The 22,132-nt window shown below is 34.1% G+C and overlaps 4 protein-coding genes across 6 annotated transcripts; 2 read left to right on the top strand and 2 right to left on the bottom strand.

The window, feature by feature from the left end:
• The first annotated feature begins 1,382 nt into the window (after positions 1–1,382).
• On the top strand, positions 1,383–3,175 carry LOC128165245 (mitochondrial import receptor subunit TOM22 homolog). Its single transcript, XM_052829574.1, has 3 exons — positions 1,383–1,568; positions 2,510–2,749; positions 2,910–3,175. The coding sequence occupies exons 1-3, from the start codon at positions 1,470–1,472 to the stop codon at positions 3,027–3,029; spliced, it is 459 nt and encodes a 152-aa protein (XP_052685534.1). The 5' UTR covers positions 1,383–1,469; the 3' UTR covers positions 3,030–3,175.
• Positions 3,176–4,202: 1,027 nt separating this feature from the next.
• On the bottom strand, positions 4,203–9,433 carry LOC128165243 (N-acetylglucosamine-1-phosphotransferase subunit gamma-like). The gene is made up of 9 exons (XM_052829571.1): positions 9,274–9,433; positions 8,038–8,086; positions 7,173–7,307; positions 6,773–6,856; positions 6,439–6,532; positions 6,155–6,352; positions 5,029–5,184; positions 4,691–4,757; positions 4,203–4,546 (listed from the first exon to the last, which is right to left on the bottom strand). The coding sequence occupies exons 1-9, from the start codon at positions 9,431–9,433 to the stop codon at positions 4,431–4,433; spliced, it is 1,059 nt and encodes a 352-aa protein (XP_052685531.1). The 3' UTR covers positions 4,203–4,430.
• A 30-nt stretch (positions 9,434–9,463) lies between these two features.
• Positions 9,464–13,512, top strand: LOC128165244 (18S rRNA aminocarboxypropyltransferase-like). The gene is made up of 6 exons (XM_052829572.1): positions 9,464–9,603; positions 10,898–11,102; positions 11,376–11,569; positions 11,648–11,824; positions 11,972–12,047; positions 12,478–13,512. Exons 1-6 carry the CDS (start codon positions 9,483–9,485, stop codon positions 12,689–12,691), a joined length of 987 nt encoding a protein of 328 aa, XP_052685532.1. The 5' UTR covers positions 9,464–9,482; the 3' UTR covers positions 12,692–13,512.
• A 74-nt stretch (positions 13,513–13,586) lies between these two features.
• Positions 13,587–20,490, bottom strand: LOC128165241 (vitamin K-dependent gamma-carboxylase-like). 3 transcript variants are annotated; one of them, XM_052829569.1, is made up of 17 exons: positions 20,362–20,490; positions 19,822–20,019; positions 19,244–19,406; positions 18,548–18,703; positions 17,988–18,153; positions 17,726–17,804; positions 17,356–17,462; positions 17,081–17,244; positions 16,436–16,617; positions 16,080–16,214; positions 15,648–15,779; positions 15,297–15,451; positions 14,956–15,134; positions 14,679–14,809; positions 14,243–14,390; positions 13,903–14,056; positions 13,587–13,741 (listed from the first exon to the last, which is right to left on the bottom strand). In XM_052829569.1, exons 3-17 carry the CDS (start codon positions 19,392–19,394, stop codon positions 13,618–13,620), a joined length of 2,163 nt encoding a protein of 720 aa, XP_052685529.1. In that variant the 5' UTR covers positions 19,395–19,406; positions 19,822–20,019; positions 20,362–20,490; the 3' UTR covers positions 13,587–13,617. The 3 variants fall into 3 exon arrangements, with proteins under 3 accessions (XP_052685529.1, XP_052685528.1, XP_052685530.1); XM_052829568.1 differs by having other exon boundaries at positions 20,356–20,459; XM_052829570.1 differs by having other exon boundaries at positions 19,822–19,952; positions 20,356–20,413.
• Positions 20,491–22,132: the final 1,642 nt, after the last annotated feature.

Here is a 22,132-nt window from a genome sequence, read left to right as displayed (position 1 = left end):
GATTAAAACAAATATATATTTATACAGCTGGAATGTTTACTGGAGGAACTAAATCGCCAAAGCGGGGTGTGACCCGATTTTCGTTCAGTTGGGCGATTTCATTAATCTTGAAAAGGGAACATAACTCGCGTGTCTTACTAAATGTACATTACTACATTTAACAATTACTAATCAAGTGTCTTTCTTAATTCGATAGATTTCTTCCAAAACATCCGATCCAAAGTATGATATACATGTATGTAGCTGTTACAAAACAAATGTCAAAAAATTCATTTAACCCCCCCCCCCCCCCATGGATGAATTCATTCGTTGCGTGAACGGTAAAGCAGGATTTCGCGCCTAAATGTCTCATTCATAGTTTTTGCGCGCCGATTAGTTGACGAGTCCGTTGGGATCATGCAAATACCCCAGAGCACACCATGTGTTTACATCACAAGCACGTAGCATCGGGGGTTGGGGTGAGGGGGGCTGTTTCCCCCTCCCCTCTTTTTTGACAGCTGGCACTTTTCTTAACTTTATAGGATAAATGGAAATATCATGGATTTGCCCCCCCCCCCTTCCACTTTTGTAGGAGCATGCAATAATGAAACTGCAAATAAGGAGTTCTAATTGAATTAAAGTTACAGTTAGGGTTTTTTCTTGAATTTGAGAATTCACCCTTTTTTAATTGCTTGTCAAGATGATTTTGATGAAGCTGCCCACACACATTAAAAACAATACGTGTTTGTATACCCTCTCATATTTCATGACGTTAGAAGTTTAAAAAAATGCCTTTCAGTTGATTTTGCAATTAATATAACAAATACAATTTGAAAAAACGACTATTTACTCTCCAGCTTTCAAGCTTACATGCACTTATATGATATGTGTGCATTCCTAAAAAATTGAATTAATAAAATGAATGAATTTCAAGTGATATATATGTACATGTTCTAGATCGAAGAAAAGACTAACATTTCGTCTTAAATTTGCACGTTCCATTTATAAATTTATGATCAGCAGCGAAAATTAAAATTCATTTCTGATAAGTTAGCCTAATTGATACATGCATGCTTCCATTGAATAATTTTGTTTAGTCAGGCAAGCTTTTTGGAAAGCTATTACTTGTAGGATATAAAAAGTACCCTATTCTATACCTCAAACTTCTCGAGGACTTCCGAGTAAGACGCGTTTATTATACAATAGATCGTGATCAAATTATTCGACTTTGAAAAATATTAAACTCATTTTGCTTTCTGAAATAAATGAAATGTCCTGGGAAAATTTAAATCTTGTATCTGTAAACTTTTAGGGAAGATGACATCCTTATATACAATGGTATTCGCTTCACCAAATGCAATCACCAAAACGTTTTGAGCAGGAAGTTTATTGAAGCGCACTTTAAATAAGTTTGCTGACACTGATCAAGGTTAGAGCACGAGTTTGGTAATTCAACATTGCATAGTGCTGGAAATTGCATGTCATAACTTATGGAAATACCTGCTTCTGGTGACCAGATAATGGAACTTACAGGGGACAAGTTGAAGGAGTTAACTAATGCAATTGAGGACGAAGAGGATGATGATGAGGTAAAACTAAATACCACTGACTCGTAAATCTAGTCCTATTTGACTGGTTGTTGCTAAATGCTAAACAAATTGTTTGGAAAAAAATTTGTTACCTTTGCATTTTGCGTATTTAGATATGAAGTGCATCTTTTTAAAAGATGGCACAATAATGCATTATTATGTGCAGTTAAAAGTTAGCTCAGCATGTCGTCCAAAATATTTAGATATGAAGTGCATCTTTTTAAAAGATGGCACAATAATGCATTATTATGTGCAGTTAAAAGTTAGCTCAGCATGTCGTCCAAAATTTATTTCATTTTTGACAAGGAAACTAATTTATTAAATAATAAATTTAATGTATTCATGTTGAATTGCCAAAAAATATAGTTTAAATTTCCAGCTGCAACTCACATCCTTTCCCATTAAAATTAGAGATGCTCACATTTGATCTCTGACAATTTTTCTATACAATACTGATCTGACCCAACCGAATACCACCCAACCTAACAGAAAGTAAACCCAAACTAAGTTAAAACCCTGGGTTTACTAGAGTGGACACAGAGAGTAAACCCCGTTCAGAAGTATACCCCTGAAAGCAGATGCAAATGTGCATTTTGAATATACAAGGGGCAGGAATTACAAGCGAATTACCTTGTAAGCAATAAGATGCTATGATAAAAGACGGGCCTGCTTCACACTTCATTGCGTTCAGTGGACCCCAAAAGCAAATTGCAAGTAAACCCAAATTAAACCAAGAGTGGACCCAAAGTAAACCCCAAGTGGATGCAAATTTTCGAAAAGGAAACCCAGAGTAAACTTCAAGATAACCCCAAAAGTAAACCTGTGGTTTAGTTCGGGTGTGCTCTGGCATGAGGTTGGGTCTGATCGGTACTGTATATGTATTCTTTTGTAAAGATGAGACCAACAAATACTGACAATGAACATAATTGTATTTGTTTCAGGAATTGGATGAAACCCTAGTAGAAAGATTAATCGGGCTAACAGAAATGTTTCCAGATTCAGTCCGTAATGCTGTCTGTAGTGCAGGATCCTTTTCATGGAAAGCCATGCAGTGGAGTTTCTCATTCAGCAAGAGTGCAATGTGGGTAGCTGTGTCTGCAGGAACAATACTGGTTCTACCAGTGATGTTCGAAAATGAAAGAGCACAAATGTTAGACCAGCAAAAGCAGCAGGAAAAACAGGTGTGTTAAGATTGATCTTTACCTATTTTCATATCTTTTTTCATAATGGTAATCATGGTCAAAGAGTTCAAACAAAAACAAAAACATGTGATCAGAATACTACTTCATGGTAATGAGAGTATGCATTAAATAACACATGAAATGAAAAATTCTGTTTTAGATTTTATTAGGACCACATTCAGCTATGTCAGGGCCAGGAATGGTGCCTCCGGGAATGTTGCCACCAGGCATGGTACCCCCACCCCCATCAATGGCACCTCCCCCTCCTGCCTCATCTTAACCCTTGGTCTTGTGTACAGAGATGCGATTCATATTTCTGTTGTTCAAATGATCATTGTGTGTTGTATAAATGTGTGTGTGGAATATGTATGGATATGACTTATTGTAGCAGAGTGATGAAAATTAAAGATAATTTAAAAACACGTAGTTTTTTGTTTTTGTTTTTTTTTATTAGGTTTTTTGAAATACTGTAGAAGCAGAAATATTTGTTGAGGATTTAATTTTGTTATTTTCGTCGGCAGTATTTATTAATGAAATTAAATCCATGCTAATTTTTAACCAAAGTACATGTACATGTATTCATATATACAAAGTTGATTTTTGAGATTAAGATATGACTATAAAATTAAATTTCAACGAGATTGTATTTGGTTTAAAAACAATGAAATTTATGTGCTTCTGCGGTATGCCTCTGTATTTCTGCTATGAAAATGTCACACACGTAGCATTTCTTTAGCCAAAGTTTTCTTGATCAGAAGAATGAAAAGAAAATGCACTTACTTAACTTAAAATGCATTTCATTATCTTTGATTATTCTCATGCCATTATACTACCCAACGATATTAGTTGCAGTATGTGATTCGGAAATTGTTTTGATCTTTGGTCAGTCAGTCAGCCCAGTTTTAATGGTCAGTAGAACTCTTCTTAAACCACTGCACAGAATTTGGAGTTAACAAGGTGATTCCTTTATACCCCCCCCCCCCCCCCCCAAACTTCGTTTGCGGGGGTTAAACGAGGACTTAATTTATACATGTGCTTATATACACAGGGAATTTCTATTGAAATATGGCACTCTGATTCAAATTTGTTTATGGTTCGAATCTTGTCCTCATCAGTATTGTTCTTGTCAGGGTAACTCTTCTGAACTCCTCACTCAACAAAATCTCAAAAAATCTTATAGTTGACTATACTCTAGCCTGTGCACGCACAGGTTGATCAATTAAGATGAACAGAATTAAAGTATTGCTGAAACCATGCCCCTTCTACCATCCTTTCTCTCCACAAGATTTGTGTTTCCAACAGACTTTATGGGTGGAGATCATGGAAGAGAGTAACCCCTCTCCAGGTTGGATGGTCTTTAACCAAATTTACTTCTATTCAAATCATTATAACACATTGTATTTGAGCATGCCTCAGATATAGGATTATTTGGACATTGACAACAGAAGAAAAGTTATTATTTTTAGTTTAATACATAAAGGGCATTTCAAATAAAAAAATACATCATATGTAATATAACTAATATTGCACAGGATCCAGTCTTCAGTTTAAACCACCATTTTAACATTCAATCAATATAATGAATTCTCATGAACATAATGAAAACCAAAGATATGTTATAAATGTATAATGAATGCCTCAGTTAAATATAAATGATTTTATGAATTGTGATAAATCAATACTATGTCTTTGTTTTGGATATTGATTTCAAAAATTTCCCCACTTTACTTTTACGTTTAGACTTCTTTGTCTGTGTTGATTCTGATGTTGAATTACCAAATAAAACATCGGCTGCATCTAAAATTTGAAACAAAGCATATTTTAAATGAAAAAAGTAGAAACATTTTAACTGAAACCCTCAATTTTGGATATTCAATTGTGTTCATGGGTCATGAGTGCACCCAATGCACAAAAAAGCATGTCAGAAATCTCAAAATTTACCTTTACTTTCTTTCACTGCTAAGAGAGTTCTCAATCCTTCAATTTCTTTCTTCAGTTTTCTATATTCCTGAAAAAAGCAAAACACAAAAAAATAAGATTCTTGCTACATGTACCAGGAACTAAGATGTACTGGTATTATAATACCCTTGATATTTTTTTCATCACATAAATAATCAAAGAATTGTCAACATCAATTACAAGTTTTCTTTGATTGGCACATTAAAAGCAAGATTACTGGTAAGTTATAATCCTGAAGAAAATGAAAAGTTGTTGTACATGTATTGACATTATAGTAATCTAATTCTGAGTGGTTTGTAAACAAATTGCAGGTAATTTACCTCTGTACATTTAAGCAAGGTATCAAACTGTCCGTTTTCTTCTTTTTTCTCTTCTTCCTCACGCTTCACAGCTTGTTCTGATAAAAGCTTTTTTTCTTCTTGTGGAATGTAATATCCAGCTTTCTCGAAAATTTTCCGCAATTGTTTTTTATACCCCTTGAGAAAAAAAAATGTTTTACATTCAGATACTTATGACTAAATTCATTTGCATAGTATATATCATAGTCAAATGTGGGAGATGATATTCAATACCAATATTTTTATTGAATCAAATTGTGCCTGCATTTATTAAGGAGGTTGGGCAATCAACAAATTATTCCTCGGATCTACCCTAGAGATCACCTAGTAAACACAAGAGATGTTTGTGAAACACTTATGCATGCCCCCTCCCTTTGAAACATCCATGAAGAAAATGAATGGAAACTGCAAATAATTGTAATTTTTCTACTTCAAAGGGGCATAACTCTGTTAAAAATTGCTTGATTGTAATCATAATCAAACTTGATCATAAACATTAGTATGACAAATCTGTATATTAAATTTCATTTCAATATGTTCAAGCATGAACAGAAACTGTGGAATTTTTCTAAGTCAAAGGGGCATAACTCTTCCGAAAATTGCTCGATTGTAATCAAAATCAAACTTGACCATAAACATTATTATGATAAATCTGTATATTAAGTTTCATTTCAATATGTGCAACCTCCGCAAAGATATGAACAGAAACTGCAAATATGTGGAATTTTTCTAAGTCCAAGGAGCATAACTCTGTCTAAAATTGCTCAATCATATCCAAAATCAAAGTTGACCTAGATATTATTATGATAAATCATTATACTAAATCTCATTTCAGTATGTGCAACCTCTGTAAAGAAAATGGATGGAAACTGCAAATAAGTGGAAATTTTTAAGTCCAAGGGGCATAACTCTGTCTAAAACTATCCAAACCTCTGCGAAGAAAATGAACGGAAACCATTGGTGGACTTACCGACCGACCGACAGACGGACAGCAGCAAAGCAATATAACAAACCCAAAATATACAGAGCTCTTCTTCTACAGAGATATTAAACATAGACAAAAAACATTAAAATAGAAACGAAGCTATCTAGCTCAATAGATGAATACTTTCTGCGTGAGCTCCTCCCTGTAGAGCTCCCCCTCCAGCTCATCCCACGCCCCCTGTAGCTCCTCACTGAGGGTGGGGTACACTAGCATCGAGTCTCTGTGACAGACGTATGGGGAGATAAATCTCATGTGGTAGTTACAGGTGGACGGCTCTGTTACGTTCACAATGTCATGCTTATCTCCACAAACAAAAATCACCTGTAAAATAATCACAAGAAATACTGACATAATTGGAATCACTCACTAAGCTTTATATTGAATTTCCATTGTTCTAATTGCTCTACCTTGACAGTTCGATGAATATCACCACATTTTTCACCCTCTCTCATTTCCATGGCAGTAAATGTATTATTCTCAATCTCCCACTCTTGCCATACACTAAAAGACAATACTGTAGTTGTATTTATATTTTAACAGGGCAGCTGAATTGAAATCCTTCTTTTAAATTTTGTAAATGTGAAGAATAAACAAAGCATTTATGCATTTCAATAATGTCAAAGCCTATTGTTATATTCCTCACACAAAAGCTGAGAAGTGTAACAATAAACTTTCACATATTATGGAGATGGTCAAAAATAAGATATTGTTTGAAAATAGGTTTGATTTACGACATCTTACCCAAGTACTCCGCTAAATGGATTCCATCTGTAGGACTGTTCATGTTGAGTCACATTAAAGAATGGACAAAGCTCATATCTGTACCTTAAAATCAAACCAACAAAAACGAAGTTCATGAATTTCTCTATCAAGTAAAATTTAATATACATTGTAGAAACTTTTCAGATTAATCTTCATCATTATGTACAGTCAAACTTTGTTATCTCGAACTAGATAGGACTGTTTAAAAACTTAAACATATTCAAGTATTCGAGAAATCAAGGGTAAAATACTTTAAAAAAATAAATAAATGGTTGGGACTTACAAATCACTTCCACATATCCATTGTTTTTGAGATATCAGTGTTCAAGATATCAAAGTTCAACTGTACATGTTCAAAAGAAATAAAATGGATCCTCACTCGTTCATCTCCTTTGAGAAACATTTCCCATAGAGCCTTTTTAAATGAGCAGGTCCTGAGAAATTACTTGGCTGTATCCTCATCTTTAATTTTTTGTCATCTGTTGTGTGACTAGCGAAGTTGTAACTGTTGAGACTGAAGCAAAACAATAATCATTAAATCATTTTATAGAAAATTTCAAAACATTAGTTTTCCCAAATAGACAAATAAAAAGTGCCCTGTCTGTAGTAACATGGCCTTGACCTTGGTCATATGACTTTAGATCAAGGTCATATGACAAACCCATGGTTCAGGACTGTAAACTGTACCAGGTAGCTTCAGATGTTTCATGTTAAAGAGTGACTGACAAGATCATTCCTATAAATTCTCTATTTTATTTGTTTGTTTGCAGAGGGTATAAAATCAAAGAAGACGCCCATTGGCTACATTGCTTATCTATATCATATTATCATAATATTAAACAGACTAAAGGAAGTTCAGGTGAGCTAATTATATTTTTCAATTTAAAATCTTATTGACATCTTATAAAACAAACTTATTAGATATTAATTCCATGTCTATTGAAAAATCAATTAATGGCATCAGCCGCTTGTACTTTCTTTTGCGGTCTAATATACTGGCAAGTAAGTACATGTATTCCACAAAAGCCAATGTTCTACAATTCCTTACAACTATAAGCCTATAAGTACATAATATACTCTCTTCAGGTAATATTAGTTACAAAGTTATGTAGGTAGTCTAGGGACTGGGTACGGGATGATACCTGGTTATTAAATTTCATACCTGGGGAGCTGAAGCTCCACGTGAAAGCTGTTAGCCAATGATATCCTTACGATTTAGCAGGAGGTAAGAAATAAGTACTTACCCATAGCTGGATGGTTCCTCAACAATTTTCATGCTAACCATCTCTGAAACTAAATTTAAAATCACTAAAATTACTAAAAAACTAAATTCTAAAGTTAAATATGTATTTAAACATGAAAGGAAAATTAAAAAAAATACTATGAGTGATAAAAAAGGAGAAAGAAGATTTGAAGTTAAACTTGATGGTGACTTGCATTGGTAATATGTTTTCTGTCAAATTCTCATTAAAACAACTACAAGTTCATTAGTTTCTTTATCTCTGGTAAAATTAATGGTCAATGCCAATGAATGTTAGGCCAATAAAAAAAACAACAAAAAATTCATAAGATAAAAATTCTACAACTTTGTCTGGGCCTGGTTGACTTAATATTTAAGCATTGTTTATTAATGACCCAGACTGATGCTTGTTTGTGTAGTGGCTCAGTCACAGGTAGAACTCCTGACTAGAGTTGAAGGGGTTTTTGGTTCTATTCCTGGTCCAGCCATGTTTTCAATGAATTCATATGCTTATTCCTCCTTTCCAATAACATTTGGTGCAGTGACCTGCCCCTGGAACTGACATGTTAACTCCTGCCAAGGGAAGAACTGATGATCGATCATATAAGGAAGGAACAATGTTGTAGTTGGTGCTATATTGACCATGGATATTGGCCTGGATAGCTCAGTGGTAGAGCTCTTGACTTGAGATGCAGGGGTCCTGGGTTCGACTCCTGATCTAGTCATATGTTTTCAATGAACTTATATATATGCTCATTCCTCCTATCCTTTACACTTGTCTTGCTAAGAAATCCAAGAAAACACAACTTTCAGCTAATGATTATATATTTCTCGCCTTTGTTAATTCACTATATCATATTCATGTGTTGATAAAGTGACATAAATATACTCTGGTGAGAAATAGTTCTTCTCAAGAGTTGCTCTTAGGCTAGTAGAGTCAGTGGAGAACAAGTCCATGTGACTTCACTGGCATGGGTGCTTATGGAGAAGACTAGACATAGCCAAATGCCTTCAAAAATAATGCTGGAACTATGATTGAGTAGGCTTATCACCGATTCAAAGACTGTTGGCCTACTGATACACTAGACATGAACAAGACTGACACTCATGCAGCATTGTCGGAACCGACCAGGGGTACTCGTAGAGAAAATTTTTGGAATAATTCTAATAACGTCAATATATGATCATAACAAAAAGCATAGAAAAGATGACAGTCAAAATCAGTTTTATAAAAACTAACCTGTGTGTTTCATAACCATCAACAGACACAATAAAATAGGTAAAACGTGTTCAAATGCAATACAGATGCAAAACAATCTCCTCCTTTTCGTCGAAGCAGACATGTTTTTCTTCATCGGGAACCAGCAAAGGTCACATGACCACAATATGGCTGCGCCCATGTATTAAAATGCTTTAACAAAATTTTGGTAAACATGATCAACTAGGAGAATGGGAAAGCACAATAAACAGTTCACAGGAAAAAAGAAAACAAACAACGACAGAAGGCGACACAGAGACGACAAGTTTGATGTCGATAAGTGTAACAGAGATTTTGGCTCATGTCAGATTGGTAATTAAGATAAGTTCCGATTACAGGGGGTATTGGAATAGCTTGTTTAGAATAGCATCATTAACAAAATTGGGCACCTCTAAGGAAAATGACCACAGATTGGGACCACTCGCCCAAATGAGATATAAAAGCCCGTTTGGGATATATAATATCCAGAATGGGATATAAATTTGAAGTGCATGAAAAAAGGGGGAACACAGTACGGTAATTTTTAATGTACCATGTAACAGGTATTTTCTGCGTCTCGAAATTTTTGCGATGTAGAACCTAAGAGGTATCAAATTACATTCTGTGTTTCCAATTTTCGCGATTACATTTCTCCGCAAAAATTAAATTCAAGTATAATATTACATTTTACGGGACTCCACTGGGATAATTACTGCTGATAGCGAGTGTGATTAGGGTGTACCCATTTAATTCATAACCAGCCACCTGTTGATTCTAGCTGCAGTATTTGTTGGGAGGCACAAATATTTTACAAATAAAGATTAAATAAAAGTTTTTTGTGACCAGCTGTAAGCAAATTACGTGTTTATGTTTGACTGACTTCGTATTATTTAGGTTAATTGTTCATTATTGAATATATGGTATATTGAATGACACTTTTCTTAAGTGAGTGTTCAATATCTATAAATAAAAGACTGCTGTTGGTTTTAATAAGATTTGCAGATTAATTTCATACAAGCGCTTGGAATATGTGTAACCTGAAAAATTAATCACGTCTGATAATTTTGTTACTTTTTGTGTGTGTTTTTTTAAATTAACAATTATATTATAAAATGATTTAATTAGTATAGTAAGTGTGAATTTTTAGAACTGTTAACCCAAACGATATTGATCAGAAATGATGCATATTATGAGTTTATCACTGGTGATTACCAAATACAGACTATTGAGTAACATATTGACCACATTTTTGATTACAACTGCATGCATTTAGTGTATAATTGAAGAATATTTTGCTATTTTATGTTTTGCGGATTTTTTACACCCACAAAATACCGCAAATAATATATAGCAGCATAAAATACCTGTTAGACGGTATATCCAAATACCGCTAAATGTATATATATAAAGTGCAACAAGTTTTGGTAACCAATTTTTCATATAATTCTATGGTTGTATTATATTGACTCCCAAAAAGTTTTGGATCCTGTAAATTAACTTTTATTCGAATGCAAGAAATATTTGCGAGGTTCATGAGAGCCTCGTTGTTGTCAATATTTATTGTATAATTTATAGTTACCAATTTAAAATTATTTTATGCCACAATGATATTTGCATGAAATTTCAGACAGTGATGAAGAATCTCCATCATATGCCCCTGAAAACTTCCCATGTCCATTAGGCATGTGGGATTTGGAGCATTGTGATCCCAAAAAATGCAGTGGTAGAAAACTAGGACGATTGGGATATGTGAAAACTCTTAGACTGCAACAGAGGTTTAGTGGACTAATACTGTCACCAATGGGGGTCAAGTGTGTGTCTCCACAGGACAGGTACCAAACAAAACTTACCAACACTTTGCATTTTGTTAACATTAACAAACAGTCAAAGTGTGACCCATTTGGAAAAAATGCATGTACTGGTGCATGCTTGTATTTAATACATGTATTTATATATTAAATAGATGAAATACTGGAGGTGAGATGTAGCAATATAGATTAATAAATAACAATAGAAAAATAAAAAAATTAATGATGATGACTAAATATAGACTCCATGATAATTCATTTGAAGTAGTTAAATTTTGAGAATGACCTCTTCTTTAGGGAGATTGTGGGGGAGCATGGAGTGGCGGTGATAGATTGCTCCTGGGCTCGATTAGAGGACACCCCCTTCTCTAGAATGAGAGGGGGCCACCCTCGTCTCCTTCCTTATCTGGTGGCCACAAACCCAATCAACTACGGAAAGCCGTGCACATTGTCCTGTGTAGAGGCTTACGCTGCAGCTTTCTATATCACAGGTAGTAACAAAATGATGATTGTGATAGACAGAGGAAGTGTGTAATACTGTAACTAAATTTTAACCAATTACATTGTAGGATACAAAGAACTTGGTGAAATTCTCCTGAAAAAGTTTAAATGGGGTCATACATTTTATGAGGTGAATGAGGAATTGCTGGAAAAATATGCCAAGTGTAAAGACAGCGCTGACGTTGTGGCAGCTCAGAAAGAGTACTTAGAACAGTTGGAAGTGGAACACAACAAGCCTAAACAAGGTAGGAAGACTTTATAAACAGTAACATTGTATGCTTTCTCTTTGATAAAGAGAATTTTCCATTGCTGTTTTTTCATGCTGATGAATATGGTCATTCATAATCATGCACAGTATTAAATTCTTCTTGCTTTGTTTATGTTGTCTCTAGATCTGACAGACATAGACATGGATCTGGAGCACTGTAATCCAAACCGAAGAGTGGGAGAACTTCCACCTAGTGACAGGTTTGTGAGAATCACAAGAAACATTGACTGATTGGTCTTATACTGTCTTATACTATGTTGTTTAACATAGTACCTGCAGATAGAACATTTTATATTTAAGTTGGTTGTTTTAAATTTCCACCAACTATATATTTGATCACAGTTATGATAATGGAAGTAAATTTACTACATGTATTGGAAACATTTGTGTTCCCTTTGCTTTGGTAGTAGATACTGATTTCTCCACACGTGATTGGCAGACTAATGGTAGCACGACACTTGACTGATGTTACTGAGTATTATGCCCTCTTTTATTTTATTGAAATAATAAAAATAAATGATCTTCATTGTCAGTTATTGGTAATCATATATTTCGTTCTACAGGAAGCAGTTTTGACAATGAGTACCTGGTAGTTTATTTTCACTATTTTCTATTGTTTGAATTTTCAAGTTCTGATGACAGTGAAGAGGAAGAAGATGATGATGAAGAAGAGAAGGAGAGAGAGGAGAAGAATGAAAAGGAGGAGGAGGAGGAAGAAGAGGAGAGTGAGGAGCAGCATTCTGCTGAGGAGTGCAATAAGAGGGACAGTGCTTGTGGAGGCACAGATAAAGGGGAATCTCCCCAATGCAAGCCTTCCATAGGAACCTCAACAAGTCCAACTTAAAATCTCAATATAGTGAAGAAGCTAGTACATTAGAAGATACACTTTGAACCTGTTTTTAAATGTATATACATGTAATTTATAAAGTATTATGAAAAAGATAAATAAATAATGAATTGATGCATTAAAATTGTTTTTTTAGTTACAGATAAAGCGTAAAGCTCTTTCTGTCAAATAAAAAATAAGGTGTTTTATTACATGTAGTATTCACTGAGTATTAACACTAGTCCTATATTTCTTTTTTTTTTAATCTGTATTTTCATTTGAGCTATTTTATGCTGAATTACATACTCAAGTGCTGTAATAACAAAATACCAAATTTCCACTTTTCATGGTATAGAGCACAAAAATACAATTTTAAAAAAAAGCATTTTAATATTAAACAAATGCAAAAAATTGCACAACATTTAATCTTTGGAAAACAAAAGTAATCTAATGGGACTGCCATGACTATCAAAAAACAGACAATACACAAACTCACTTTTAAATAATGAAGCTAAAATGTAAACTGGATTTCATTTATGCATAATAAGTTTTAAATTATATTGTACAAATATGTCAAATTTTAAAACATAAAAAATAAAGCTTACATGTATATGATCATCATAACAGTGTAAATATATGGATACAAAATATTCCATCTAAGATCATGAAATTATTACTGACACAAACATTATACTGTTTGTTGTTCGTTATTCAAATTCACTGAAATGATAAATGCTTGCAATAATATTTTTTACATACACTGTATAATATCAAAAAATATATTTACATTAATCACCCTAAACACAATGAATTATACATGTATTCACTCAAAAATAACTTCTCAATCTTTAATACATGTACTTGGTTGGTCCATACAAGATTAGCAAATTGTCGTTTGCCTATATACACTTGTTAATTGCAAGAGGAACAGTCTGAGAAGAAATCTAGGTAACAGTTTCTGGTAAGATAGAATTAGCCTTTTCATTTTCACTATATTTTTTGTCCAGAAAATCATCAAACGAAGACCTCAGCACAACACTCTGCAAAGCTCCAACCAAAAATGTCCAGCTGTAAAATATAAATAATTACTTATATTATACAATAATACATATAATACATATATATCATATAATTACATAATATTGATATTAGTACATGTATATGTTATATGGTGATAAAAGTGTTTTAAAACAAGGATAATGATCTATTCATCGTACGATTGCCATTACCTTCTAGTGAGCATCTTTACTTTTTTGGTTATGAATTCTTTGACTCCATCCAAGAAAGTCTTTTCCTTTACTTCAGTGTGCCTTCTTTCAATTTCTTGCCTCACATCGTCAACATATGGGTCCTGTCTGGATAGTTTTCTCTTGATAGCTGTTTCTGGAATGATGGAGACATATAATACTATATGTATCCTGGTACTTTTATTAAAAATATGCATTGAAAGGTTTAATTCAAAATTTCCAAAGCAAAGATGGATCATATACTGAATGTACAAAAAAATAAAAAAAAATAAAAATGACCAACATTCACACAAGTACACTCATTGCAACAGAATCAACTCACCTGCACTTATATTTTTCTCACTCATTGTTTTCTCAACTGTCTCCACCTTCTCCATAATTTCGACATAAGTAGTGTTGATATAGATATACATGTAACAGGAAGGTTCCTCAGACACTGTGTGAACTTTGTGGAACTGACCAGGGGGCACCTGCAAAATACCCCAAAAATTTCATGTTGACTTCAGCAAAGTAAAACATCAATTGAATGTACATGTATTGATTTCTTTAAAAGAACATAATCATCAAGGGGGGATTTGAATCACCATGTCTGTTTGTCCACCTGTCTGTCCAACTTTCATGTCCGATTCAAAACTTTTCTGAGAAGATATACCGGTAAAGTTGCCTGTGACCCAAGGATGACACTGATGAGGTCATTGGGCAAGGTTAAGGTCACTCCATTGCATTACTTGAAATATTTAAGTGTCCCAGCTGCTCACCTGAATTTTATCACCTGGGTTGAGGCTGTAATTCTTTTTTAGCTCCACAAGCTCCACCACAACACTCCCCGATAGTAAAGTGATGCTAGTGTTCCCAAGATCTTCTTGGATAAAAGCTTCCAGATGAAGCCCTGAAGATGGAAATAAAAGGGAGACTACTTGTGATTTCAGAGTGTTAAGAGAATACTTTATAATAATATAATTCTAAAGTATGAATCCAATAGGTAACAAACATTTAATGATTTCCTGTACTGATTAGGTATAACAAATATATTACCTGGAAAATCTGCCACAAAAACGACATCTGTATAGTTAGAGGTATCTATCAGCTCCTTTTCCATCTCCTGTAACTTGGATCTCCATGGTGATAAATCAAGTAGCAATGGCATAGCAAAGGAGACCTCTTTAAAGGGGGACCACTCCACATCCATTATATTTACTCTGGGGTCAAACATTCTGTCATGTTCAAATGCAAAATTTATTAACACAGTGCCTTTAACTAAGTATACAACCAAGTCAACTTTACATGATTTGCACTTGTAAAAGTAATGGTAGTTTATACAACATATATACAAGCAACAAAAGAAACAAAAATTTGTAGGAGACATCAAAACAAACCTTTGTTGAAATCTTTTATTCATTGATTTCCAAATGTCAAAATAGAGTTCGACTGACATGTTGTAATTTTTCAAGATGTCTGCCACACAGTGTGCATACTGGACTACCATGTCTCCATGGCTACTCCATCTTTTCCCAACACCATCAACAAATGCCTATGATAAAATAAAAACAACAAATGTTATTGTTTTTTATAAAACTGAACCAAGTTTAAACAGTTAAGGTTACTTATACCTGTAAAAGTGCCATCCCATCTGAAATTGTCTTTCTTTGTATATACCTAAAATTTTTCTTTGAAATATCTTGCCAATTTCTATTCACTGCAGTGATCTTAAAAACTGTGAGACTTACAGCAGGATCAAGGAACCCTTCTTTTCCTGAGATCTTGTCCTTATAGGAGAGTCGCACATGCTGTGTTGTCCAGGAATGAACCATCATATCCCAGGAGTAACCATATAGACCATTGGTCCAGTTGTTGTACCCCTATAACACAGAGTCCCATTCTTACAGTTCTCTTTTATGTGTTATGTACAATATATACATGTACCAGTAAAAAACAAGTAGAGGTTACATAAAAAGTAACCATAGTTGTTCCAAAAATCAATAAAACACCAAAAAAAGCTTGCAACAATCTCTCTCTCCCTCCCCCCTCTCTCTCTCTCTCTCTCTCTCTCTCTCTCTCTCTCTCTCTCTCTCTCTCTCTCTCTCATATGCTTACTTGATCATAGATTTAAAATGGTGATACACAGGTAGAGAGAAAATGATGAATCATCAAAATTTTACCTTTGTTATTCCATGGGAATAAGGCAGGAACAGTTGTATAGCAATATGTATAATGGTAAATGTGACTCCAAGTCTGTGAACCAGTGAGGGAGAGGTGGGTGGGGCTGATTGGGAGTTAACAGGTACTTTATTATCCTGTGCATAGGAAAAAAAGTTTTTAAAATGACATGAAATAAAGAAAATAATATAAGAAAAACATACCCAAAGAGTTTGAAACAATAACTTTTCTTTTTATTTCATACAATATTGTACATGAAAACTGAAGATTGTTTAGAATGAAAGTTCAGACTGTTTGGTTTTACAACTATCCTTAATTATCCATAATATGGGTAGTTATTTATGCACCATTATCATACCAGATTCTTTCCCTCTGGCTTGATCTCCTCTTTGCTATATAAACAGTGAGAACTGGGTTGGATTTCTGTCTCGGTCAAAAACAGAACTCTCAAAAACTTTGGCAGTCTGGGAATAACTTTCCTTGGCCAATCAACAGCACAGAACAGTGGCAGAGTGGCAAGCATGGCATAGGGAAACATTCCTGGAAAATTCATATAGTAATATATTTCATTTTATTATATACCCATCAATTAATTTTCCCTTCTTGATAGTGTCAATTTTACAGAGTGTGATCCGATTATCGGATCACCACACTCTGGTTTTCCAATTCCATATCACTGCTCTCTGAAACTGTAGTATGCATCCATAACGTCTGTATTTTAGTGCGTTTTAAAAGACTTTGTTTCAAAATAGCATTGTTATGTAAAAAAACGTCAAACAGTTGACTTCAAAAACAAAGTTTTGTAATTAAGACATTTAAATAGATAAATTTATCATTATAACTGTAACTTGATCCAAAGAGCTGGATCACGGCTTGCTGCCAAGCACGGTTCATCAGATCAAACTGGACGCTTTGCGTCTGGAATATTTTTTATATATATATACTACTAAGTACCCTTACAGAGTGACAAATGCATTATTATAATACATATACATGTACCCACCTATGGAAAACATTGTGGAGTTCATGATATGAAATGAGGACAGGAAGAAGATGGCAATGGGTCTAGTTTTGTCAAACAACAGGAAAATTCCCCCAAACATGTCAATAGTCAGGCCTCCCATGTGTACAATAAATAAATCTATCTGCTCATCCGTCAATAAAAGCCTAAACAGGAATAATTGAGACAGAATTTATTATAGGCTTGACAATTATTTTTTGTACTTTGACAAAACAAGACAGTAAATGGTGTGGAATTTGCATGACAATGGATTTTACCTAAATGGATCAAACACCCAGTTTCTGGACAATTTCTGCATGGAATACCCAGTGATCCAGTCCTGGTCTAACTTCTTTAAGCCAGCAATGAAGTACACCAGAAATATCTGAATCAAATGAAATGTTCACTTTTAATAATATCTGAAAATGTTGGGACACTGGGACTTTTAACAGATAATAATAATAGACAGTCAAACCATGGTCACTTAAACTTGAATATTTTGAATTCCATGGAAATATCAAATGATTTGAAAGTCCCAACCATATATGTACATGTATTCTAGGCATTTAAACCTCCATATCTGGAATCTTGGATATCTCAAAGTTTTTTTCCTGAGTTTGTTATAATGAGATTTGACTGTATTAGTACCTGTGTTCTGCAGATGAAGTAATTCCAAAATGGCACATGTGCATTGTTGATAGATCTGTTAATCAGGCCATCTAAGGACCTAGAAGATAAATAAGTACATTTATTAATTGTTAGGACAATGAATCTCTAATATTTAATTATAATATTCCAGTAGTGTTCATCTTTGATTTTCAAAACTACTGATTAATAAGAACACAGAAATTACTGGGTATATAAAATGTGCTGATGCAGTTATGGTACTATTGAACAAGAATGTATTTACCAACACCGGTTACCATCTACTGCCATTAGAAGAATTCCCATCAGGCCATACAGATAGGAGTGGTTGTTCCATGCTGTTTTGTCCAACAGGATTATGTACCAGTAGGTCGAGCTAAATAGCAGACAGCTGATCCGATAAAATAGTCCTAAAGTTATACCTAGGGCACCTGTCAGTGACACAACACACAGTCAATCAATAACTTTAAAAGGAGTGCATTTGTAATATTACAAAATTATCACATAGGGTCATGCACCTTCAAGATATTGTTTTTATGCCCCCTCTGAGCTGATTGACAAAAAGGTATGGTAGTCTTCTTAACAAATTTTCATAACCAGTAACAATCAAAGATGATTTTCACTTTTTACTTTTTTAAATCTAGCTGTACTTGTTTATAAATTAATTATTTTATCTAATTTTTGTGCAACTTTAAAGAGAAGATTAATTTACCTCCAACCCCCCCCCCCCACCAGAAGAACATTTTTTTAAAGGTGGCTTAGTGCCCCAAAGGTACTGTACGAGAGAGTTTTAGTAATCTACATTACTGTACTATTATTACGTACCTATAAACATAATGAGATATATGATATACATCCATTCCAGTGGGGCCACTTTGAGGTCACTGAAAAGAGGGAACCTGCAGACATCTTTCCTACCCCACCTAACGTCTGCATGGGACATTCCTCTCTCCTGGGGAATGTCAATCATCATCAGAGTACCTGAAAAACAATTTATTGGGATCAGTACAGAGGTGCTGACATCACCTCACTCATGGTCAGATTAAGTCATACATGTACCAGCATCATTCATAAATAACCTCATATGTGAGGGGATGCACTTGTATGTGTGTTGTTTCTCTTACATGTACCTCTAATCATCAATGTGTGGTCCCTTTTTTGGGGGGGGAGGATGTCTAAACTACCCCCAGCCCCTCCCCTTCCCCTCTTAATCTGCACTGCATGTAAGACTTCTAACGATTAGATTGAAATTATGGTAGATTAAAAATTGTCATTGCCATTTCAAAATAAAAAAATATCTTCTAAAATAGAATCTGACTAAAAAAATACAATGTCATTATAATGATTCATCAAAGATTTTATGGGAAATACAAAGTCCCACTAGAATAATTATATACATCTGATGATATAAAAATCAAATGCGACCAGTTCTCCCACAGCAAATCAATACTTTGTGATGTGAACAATTAACATCACTAATGCTAGCCATTAATGTTTTACACCTAGGGATAAAACCTTTACCAAAGGCAATCCTCAAAACGGCCAAGTTAGCTGGGTCTGTGGGCTGACACAGGTATCTTAAGAGGGAAGTGGAGGGTGAGGCTGCACCCCTGTTAGTGTCCATCTGCTTGGGTGTGTTGGTGGACCCCCTCTGCTTTCCTTTGTCCTTCATTATTCTGCTTATCTGTAAAACAAGCGTGAACATCTGAGCATCTCACAAAACAAACAATTCTGCAATATGCCATATAGTTGACTTAAATTATTTTTAAAAAAATTAAATGGGAGGTTGAAAAACCTTATAGCTACACGTAGACATTTACGACCTTATTGCTCTTATTTTTCCAATCTTAGTCCAATAACTGAAATGTTGATATACTTGGTCATAATCATAAACATGCAGTGTTTAACCCTTTAATCTATTTACTTTGATTATAACTTAACCAACTAACAGCTATAGAGACACCCAGTGCAGACTGGTACAGTACCTTACCCTAGAGAAGTGCATAAATGTTGGTTTAAGCTAAAGTAACTTGCCAATTAAAAAATGATTTAAATTAACATTAATGTATTGTTAGATCTAGAATCCCTTTCATACTCACTTAAAGACTAGTCCTTAGCTGAAATTAAGTACTCTCATATGGAAACAAAGAGCCGTGTGATCCTGAAGAAACTCTGTATGTCTTGAATCCCAACAAGATTCTGCGATGAGGATGGGTTATCTAGGATTAATCTGTGTGGGCAATGTAACATAAAGGCTTCACTGCCTGATAACAATCTCCTTCCTACCACCAAACATGCTGCATATACAAGGGGAAGAAAATCAATAATTGTCACTTTTCTGATGTCTGTTATAATTGAAATACGATACAAGTGTCACTGGAATAAAACCAGAAGAAAGTTTATTGATCTTCACATAAAAAAAATCAAATTTAGCAAAAAAATTTCACTAATGGTCACTCATACATGTATATGCATTATAGTTGCATGTGTAGAAAAAATTAATCCACACTCAAGTTCCAATGATTTTCATATCAGAACAAAAGAAGAAGAATCAAATACTATCCTTCAGATTGCTGATAACTTAATTGCAATGAGGTCGAAATAAAATTCAATACAATTTACAAATTACACACCTTTACCTGGATGAAGGATCACAGCAACCGCTCCATGTGATGTCAACTTCCTGCTTGATAAACCAAAGTATGGAAACCTCATCGGGTCTCATGTTAACATTTCTTAAAGAGATTGTTGACATCTTTTGCATTCGAAGGTAAATCGGAACATCTCGCACAATTTTTCAACTATATCATCCGGGTACGTTTCATGTCGTTTGCAGTGCAAAATCCCCGAAGACTTTCAATTTTTGGTTGTGCATTGAAACCTGAAGCGATAGAAGGAGCGTTTCAAAACAGAAAATCTGGACTTTTTTCAGTCTAAATAGTAGATAAACGTAGTTTGGTCACAAAGGTATTTATGATTATGAAATATTAATATTGGTGGAAGCAAAAACTTGAGACAGAATATAAAAATGCTATGACTAAAAAATATATATACTTTACTGTACCAGCGCCAACACTGACATATATATCAATAACAGGTCTACAGAACTGCAATGCATTTTGTTTCTTTTGCAAAGGAATGGATATTTAATACTTTTCCATCTTAGTCAGTTTAGTTGTTTTGTTGACTAGTATTGTTATAAATAAGCCATTTAATATACATGAAGAATGACTCAATATACATAATAACATGTAATGATTAATGTACTTTGAAATTAAAGAACTGTTTTAATACGTGCAATGAAATTATCAACAAAAAGTACATAAAATTATAATAGTAATTTATACTATTTTTATTATTACAATAAAAGGGACAACTTCGATTAAGATTCTTAATTTAAAAAATGTTTTTTTTTTGGTACACATCATAAATCAAATGTTACGGTGTTCTCTATTCGAACACACCACATCATTGCAAATCATGTTATTATAGCAAACTCAGCGTTCCATATACTATTTTGTAAACAAAACAAATAAAAGTGTGCATTAATTGATTTTTAATAATGAATTTATCAAGAAATTATTTTATGCTATATTGTTTATGAATTTGATTTTTATTTATTCAATATTGCTGTTAATTTTGTTTCTCCGTTAAAAAAAAATACCCAAATTCGAAACTACGGCAGGTTCCCCGATCAGCTGCTCGAAATAGCATTATTAGATCAAACATGGCTGAAATCGAAGTGGTACGTTTCAACTCATAATGTCAATATATATTCTATCTGTTTGTGATCGGTAGTATGTCCTGTGACATACACCATGGAGGAAAGATACAAGGAACTTTTGAAGATTCACCATGAAAAATTTGCTACCACTATTGAAGTGGAGCGGCTTTACCCGATTCTACAGGGCGCCCAAGTGCTTACGACCGATGACATATTGGAAATAAACAAACATCATAGAAGCGATGAAAAGGTCGGGAAGCTGTTGGAAATAATTCAACAGAAACCGCACTGTCCTTTCCAGAAGCTGTGCTTTGCTTTACAGTCTACGTATCCCCAATTGTTAACTACAATGTTTCTGGGGCAAAATCTACCGGATACCAATACAGGTGAGTTATTTATCAGCCCAATCAATACATGTGCACTGTTAAAAAAGCCGTCTCAATGTCATGATGTAATAACTGGTCTGCAAACAGAGGGTTCGCAAAATTTTGATAAAAGTTAAGTTACCAAGCAACAGACGAAAACTTGACATTTAACAAGCATGCGGCATGTTTTAAATGATATATTAAAATGATATAGATATAAATATTGATATTGAACTATTGATTAAGTGGACATAACTGAAAAGTTGTAAAAAAAAATAAAATGACAATTACCCTGGTACAACAGTAAGATTCCCAAAAATT

This window comes from Crassostrea angulata, chromosome 10 (genome assembly GCF_025612915.1).
Source record: "Crassostrea angulata isolate pt1a10 chromosome 10, ASM2561291v2, whole genome shotgun sequence".
In the NCBI taxonomy this organism is placed as follows: domain Eukaryota; kingdom Metazoa; phylum Mollusca; class Bivalvia; order Ostreida; family Ostreidae; genus Magallana; species Magallana angulata.
The sequence above is the reverse complement of the archived record's forward strand: the minus strand, read 5'-3'. Positions and strand labels throughout refer to the sequence as shown.

Bases quoted from the DNA above. Each gene is read 5' to 3' on its own strand.
- LOC128165243 (XM_052829571.1), bottom strand. From the start codon at position 9,433: ATGGGCGCAGCCATATTGTGGTCATGTGACCTTTGCTGGTTCCCGATG. The intron at 6,533-6,772 runs GTAAGATGTCGT...ATTGTCTTTTAG, and splicing joins CCATTTAGCGGAGTACTTGG to TGTATGGCAAGAGTGGGAGA. The intron at 4,758-5,028 runs GTAAATTACCTG...TGCTTTTTTCAG, and splicing joins CCTTGCTTAAATGTACAGAG to GAATATAGAAAACTGAAGAA.
- LOC128165244 (XM_052829572.1), top strand. From the start codon at position 9,483: ATGGGAAAGCACAATAAACAGTTCACAGGAAAAAAGAAAACAAACAAC. The intron at 11,103-11,375 runs GTACCAAACAAA...CCTCTTCTTTAG, and splicing joins TGTGTGTCTCCACAGGACAG to GGAGATTGTGGGGGAGCATG. The intron at 11,570-11,647 runs GTAGTAACAAAA...ATTACATTGTAG, and splicing joins TGCAGCTTTCTATATCACAG to GATACAAAGAACTTGGTGAA.
- LOC128165245 (XM_052829574.1), top strand. From the start codon at position 1,470: ATGGAAATACCTGCTTCTGGTGACCAGATAATGGAACTTACAGGGGAC. The intron at 1,569-2,509 runs GTAAAACTAAAT...TATTTGTTTCAG, and splicing joins ACGAAGAGGATGATGATGAG to GAATTGGATGAAACCCTAGT. The intron at 2,750-2,909 runs GTGTGTTAAGAT...ATTCTGTTTTAG, and splicing joins AAAAGCAGCAGGAAAAACAG to ATTTTATTAGGACCACATTC.
- LOC128165241 (XM_052829569.1), bottom strand. From the start codon at position 19,394: ATGAAGGACAAAGGAAAGCAGAGGGGGTCCACCAACACACCCAAGCAG. The intron at 14,810-14,955 runs GTAATATATTTG...TTCCATCTTCAG, and splicing joins TTTTGTGGCAGATTTTCCAG to GGCTTCATCTGGAAGCTTTT. The intron at 14,057-14,242 runs GTGAGTTGATTC...CCATCATTCCAG, and splicing joins TGAGAAAAATATAAGTGCAG to AAACAGCTATCAAGAGAAAA.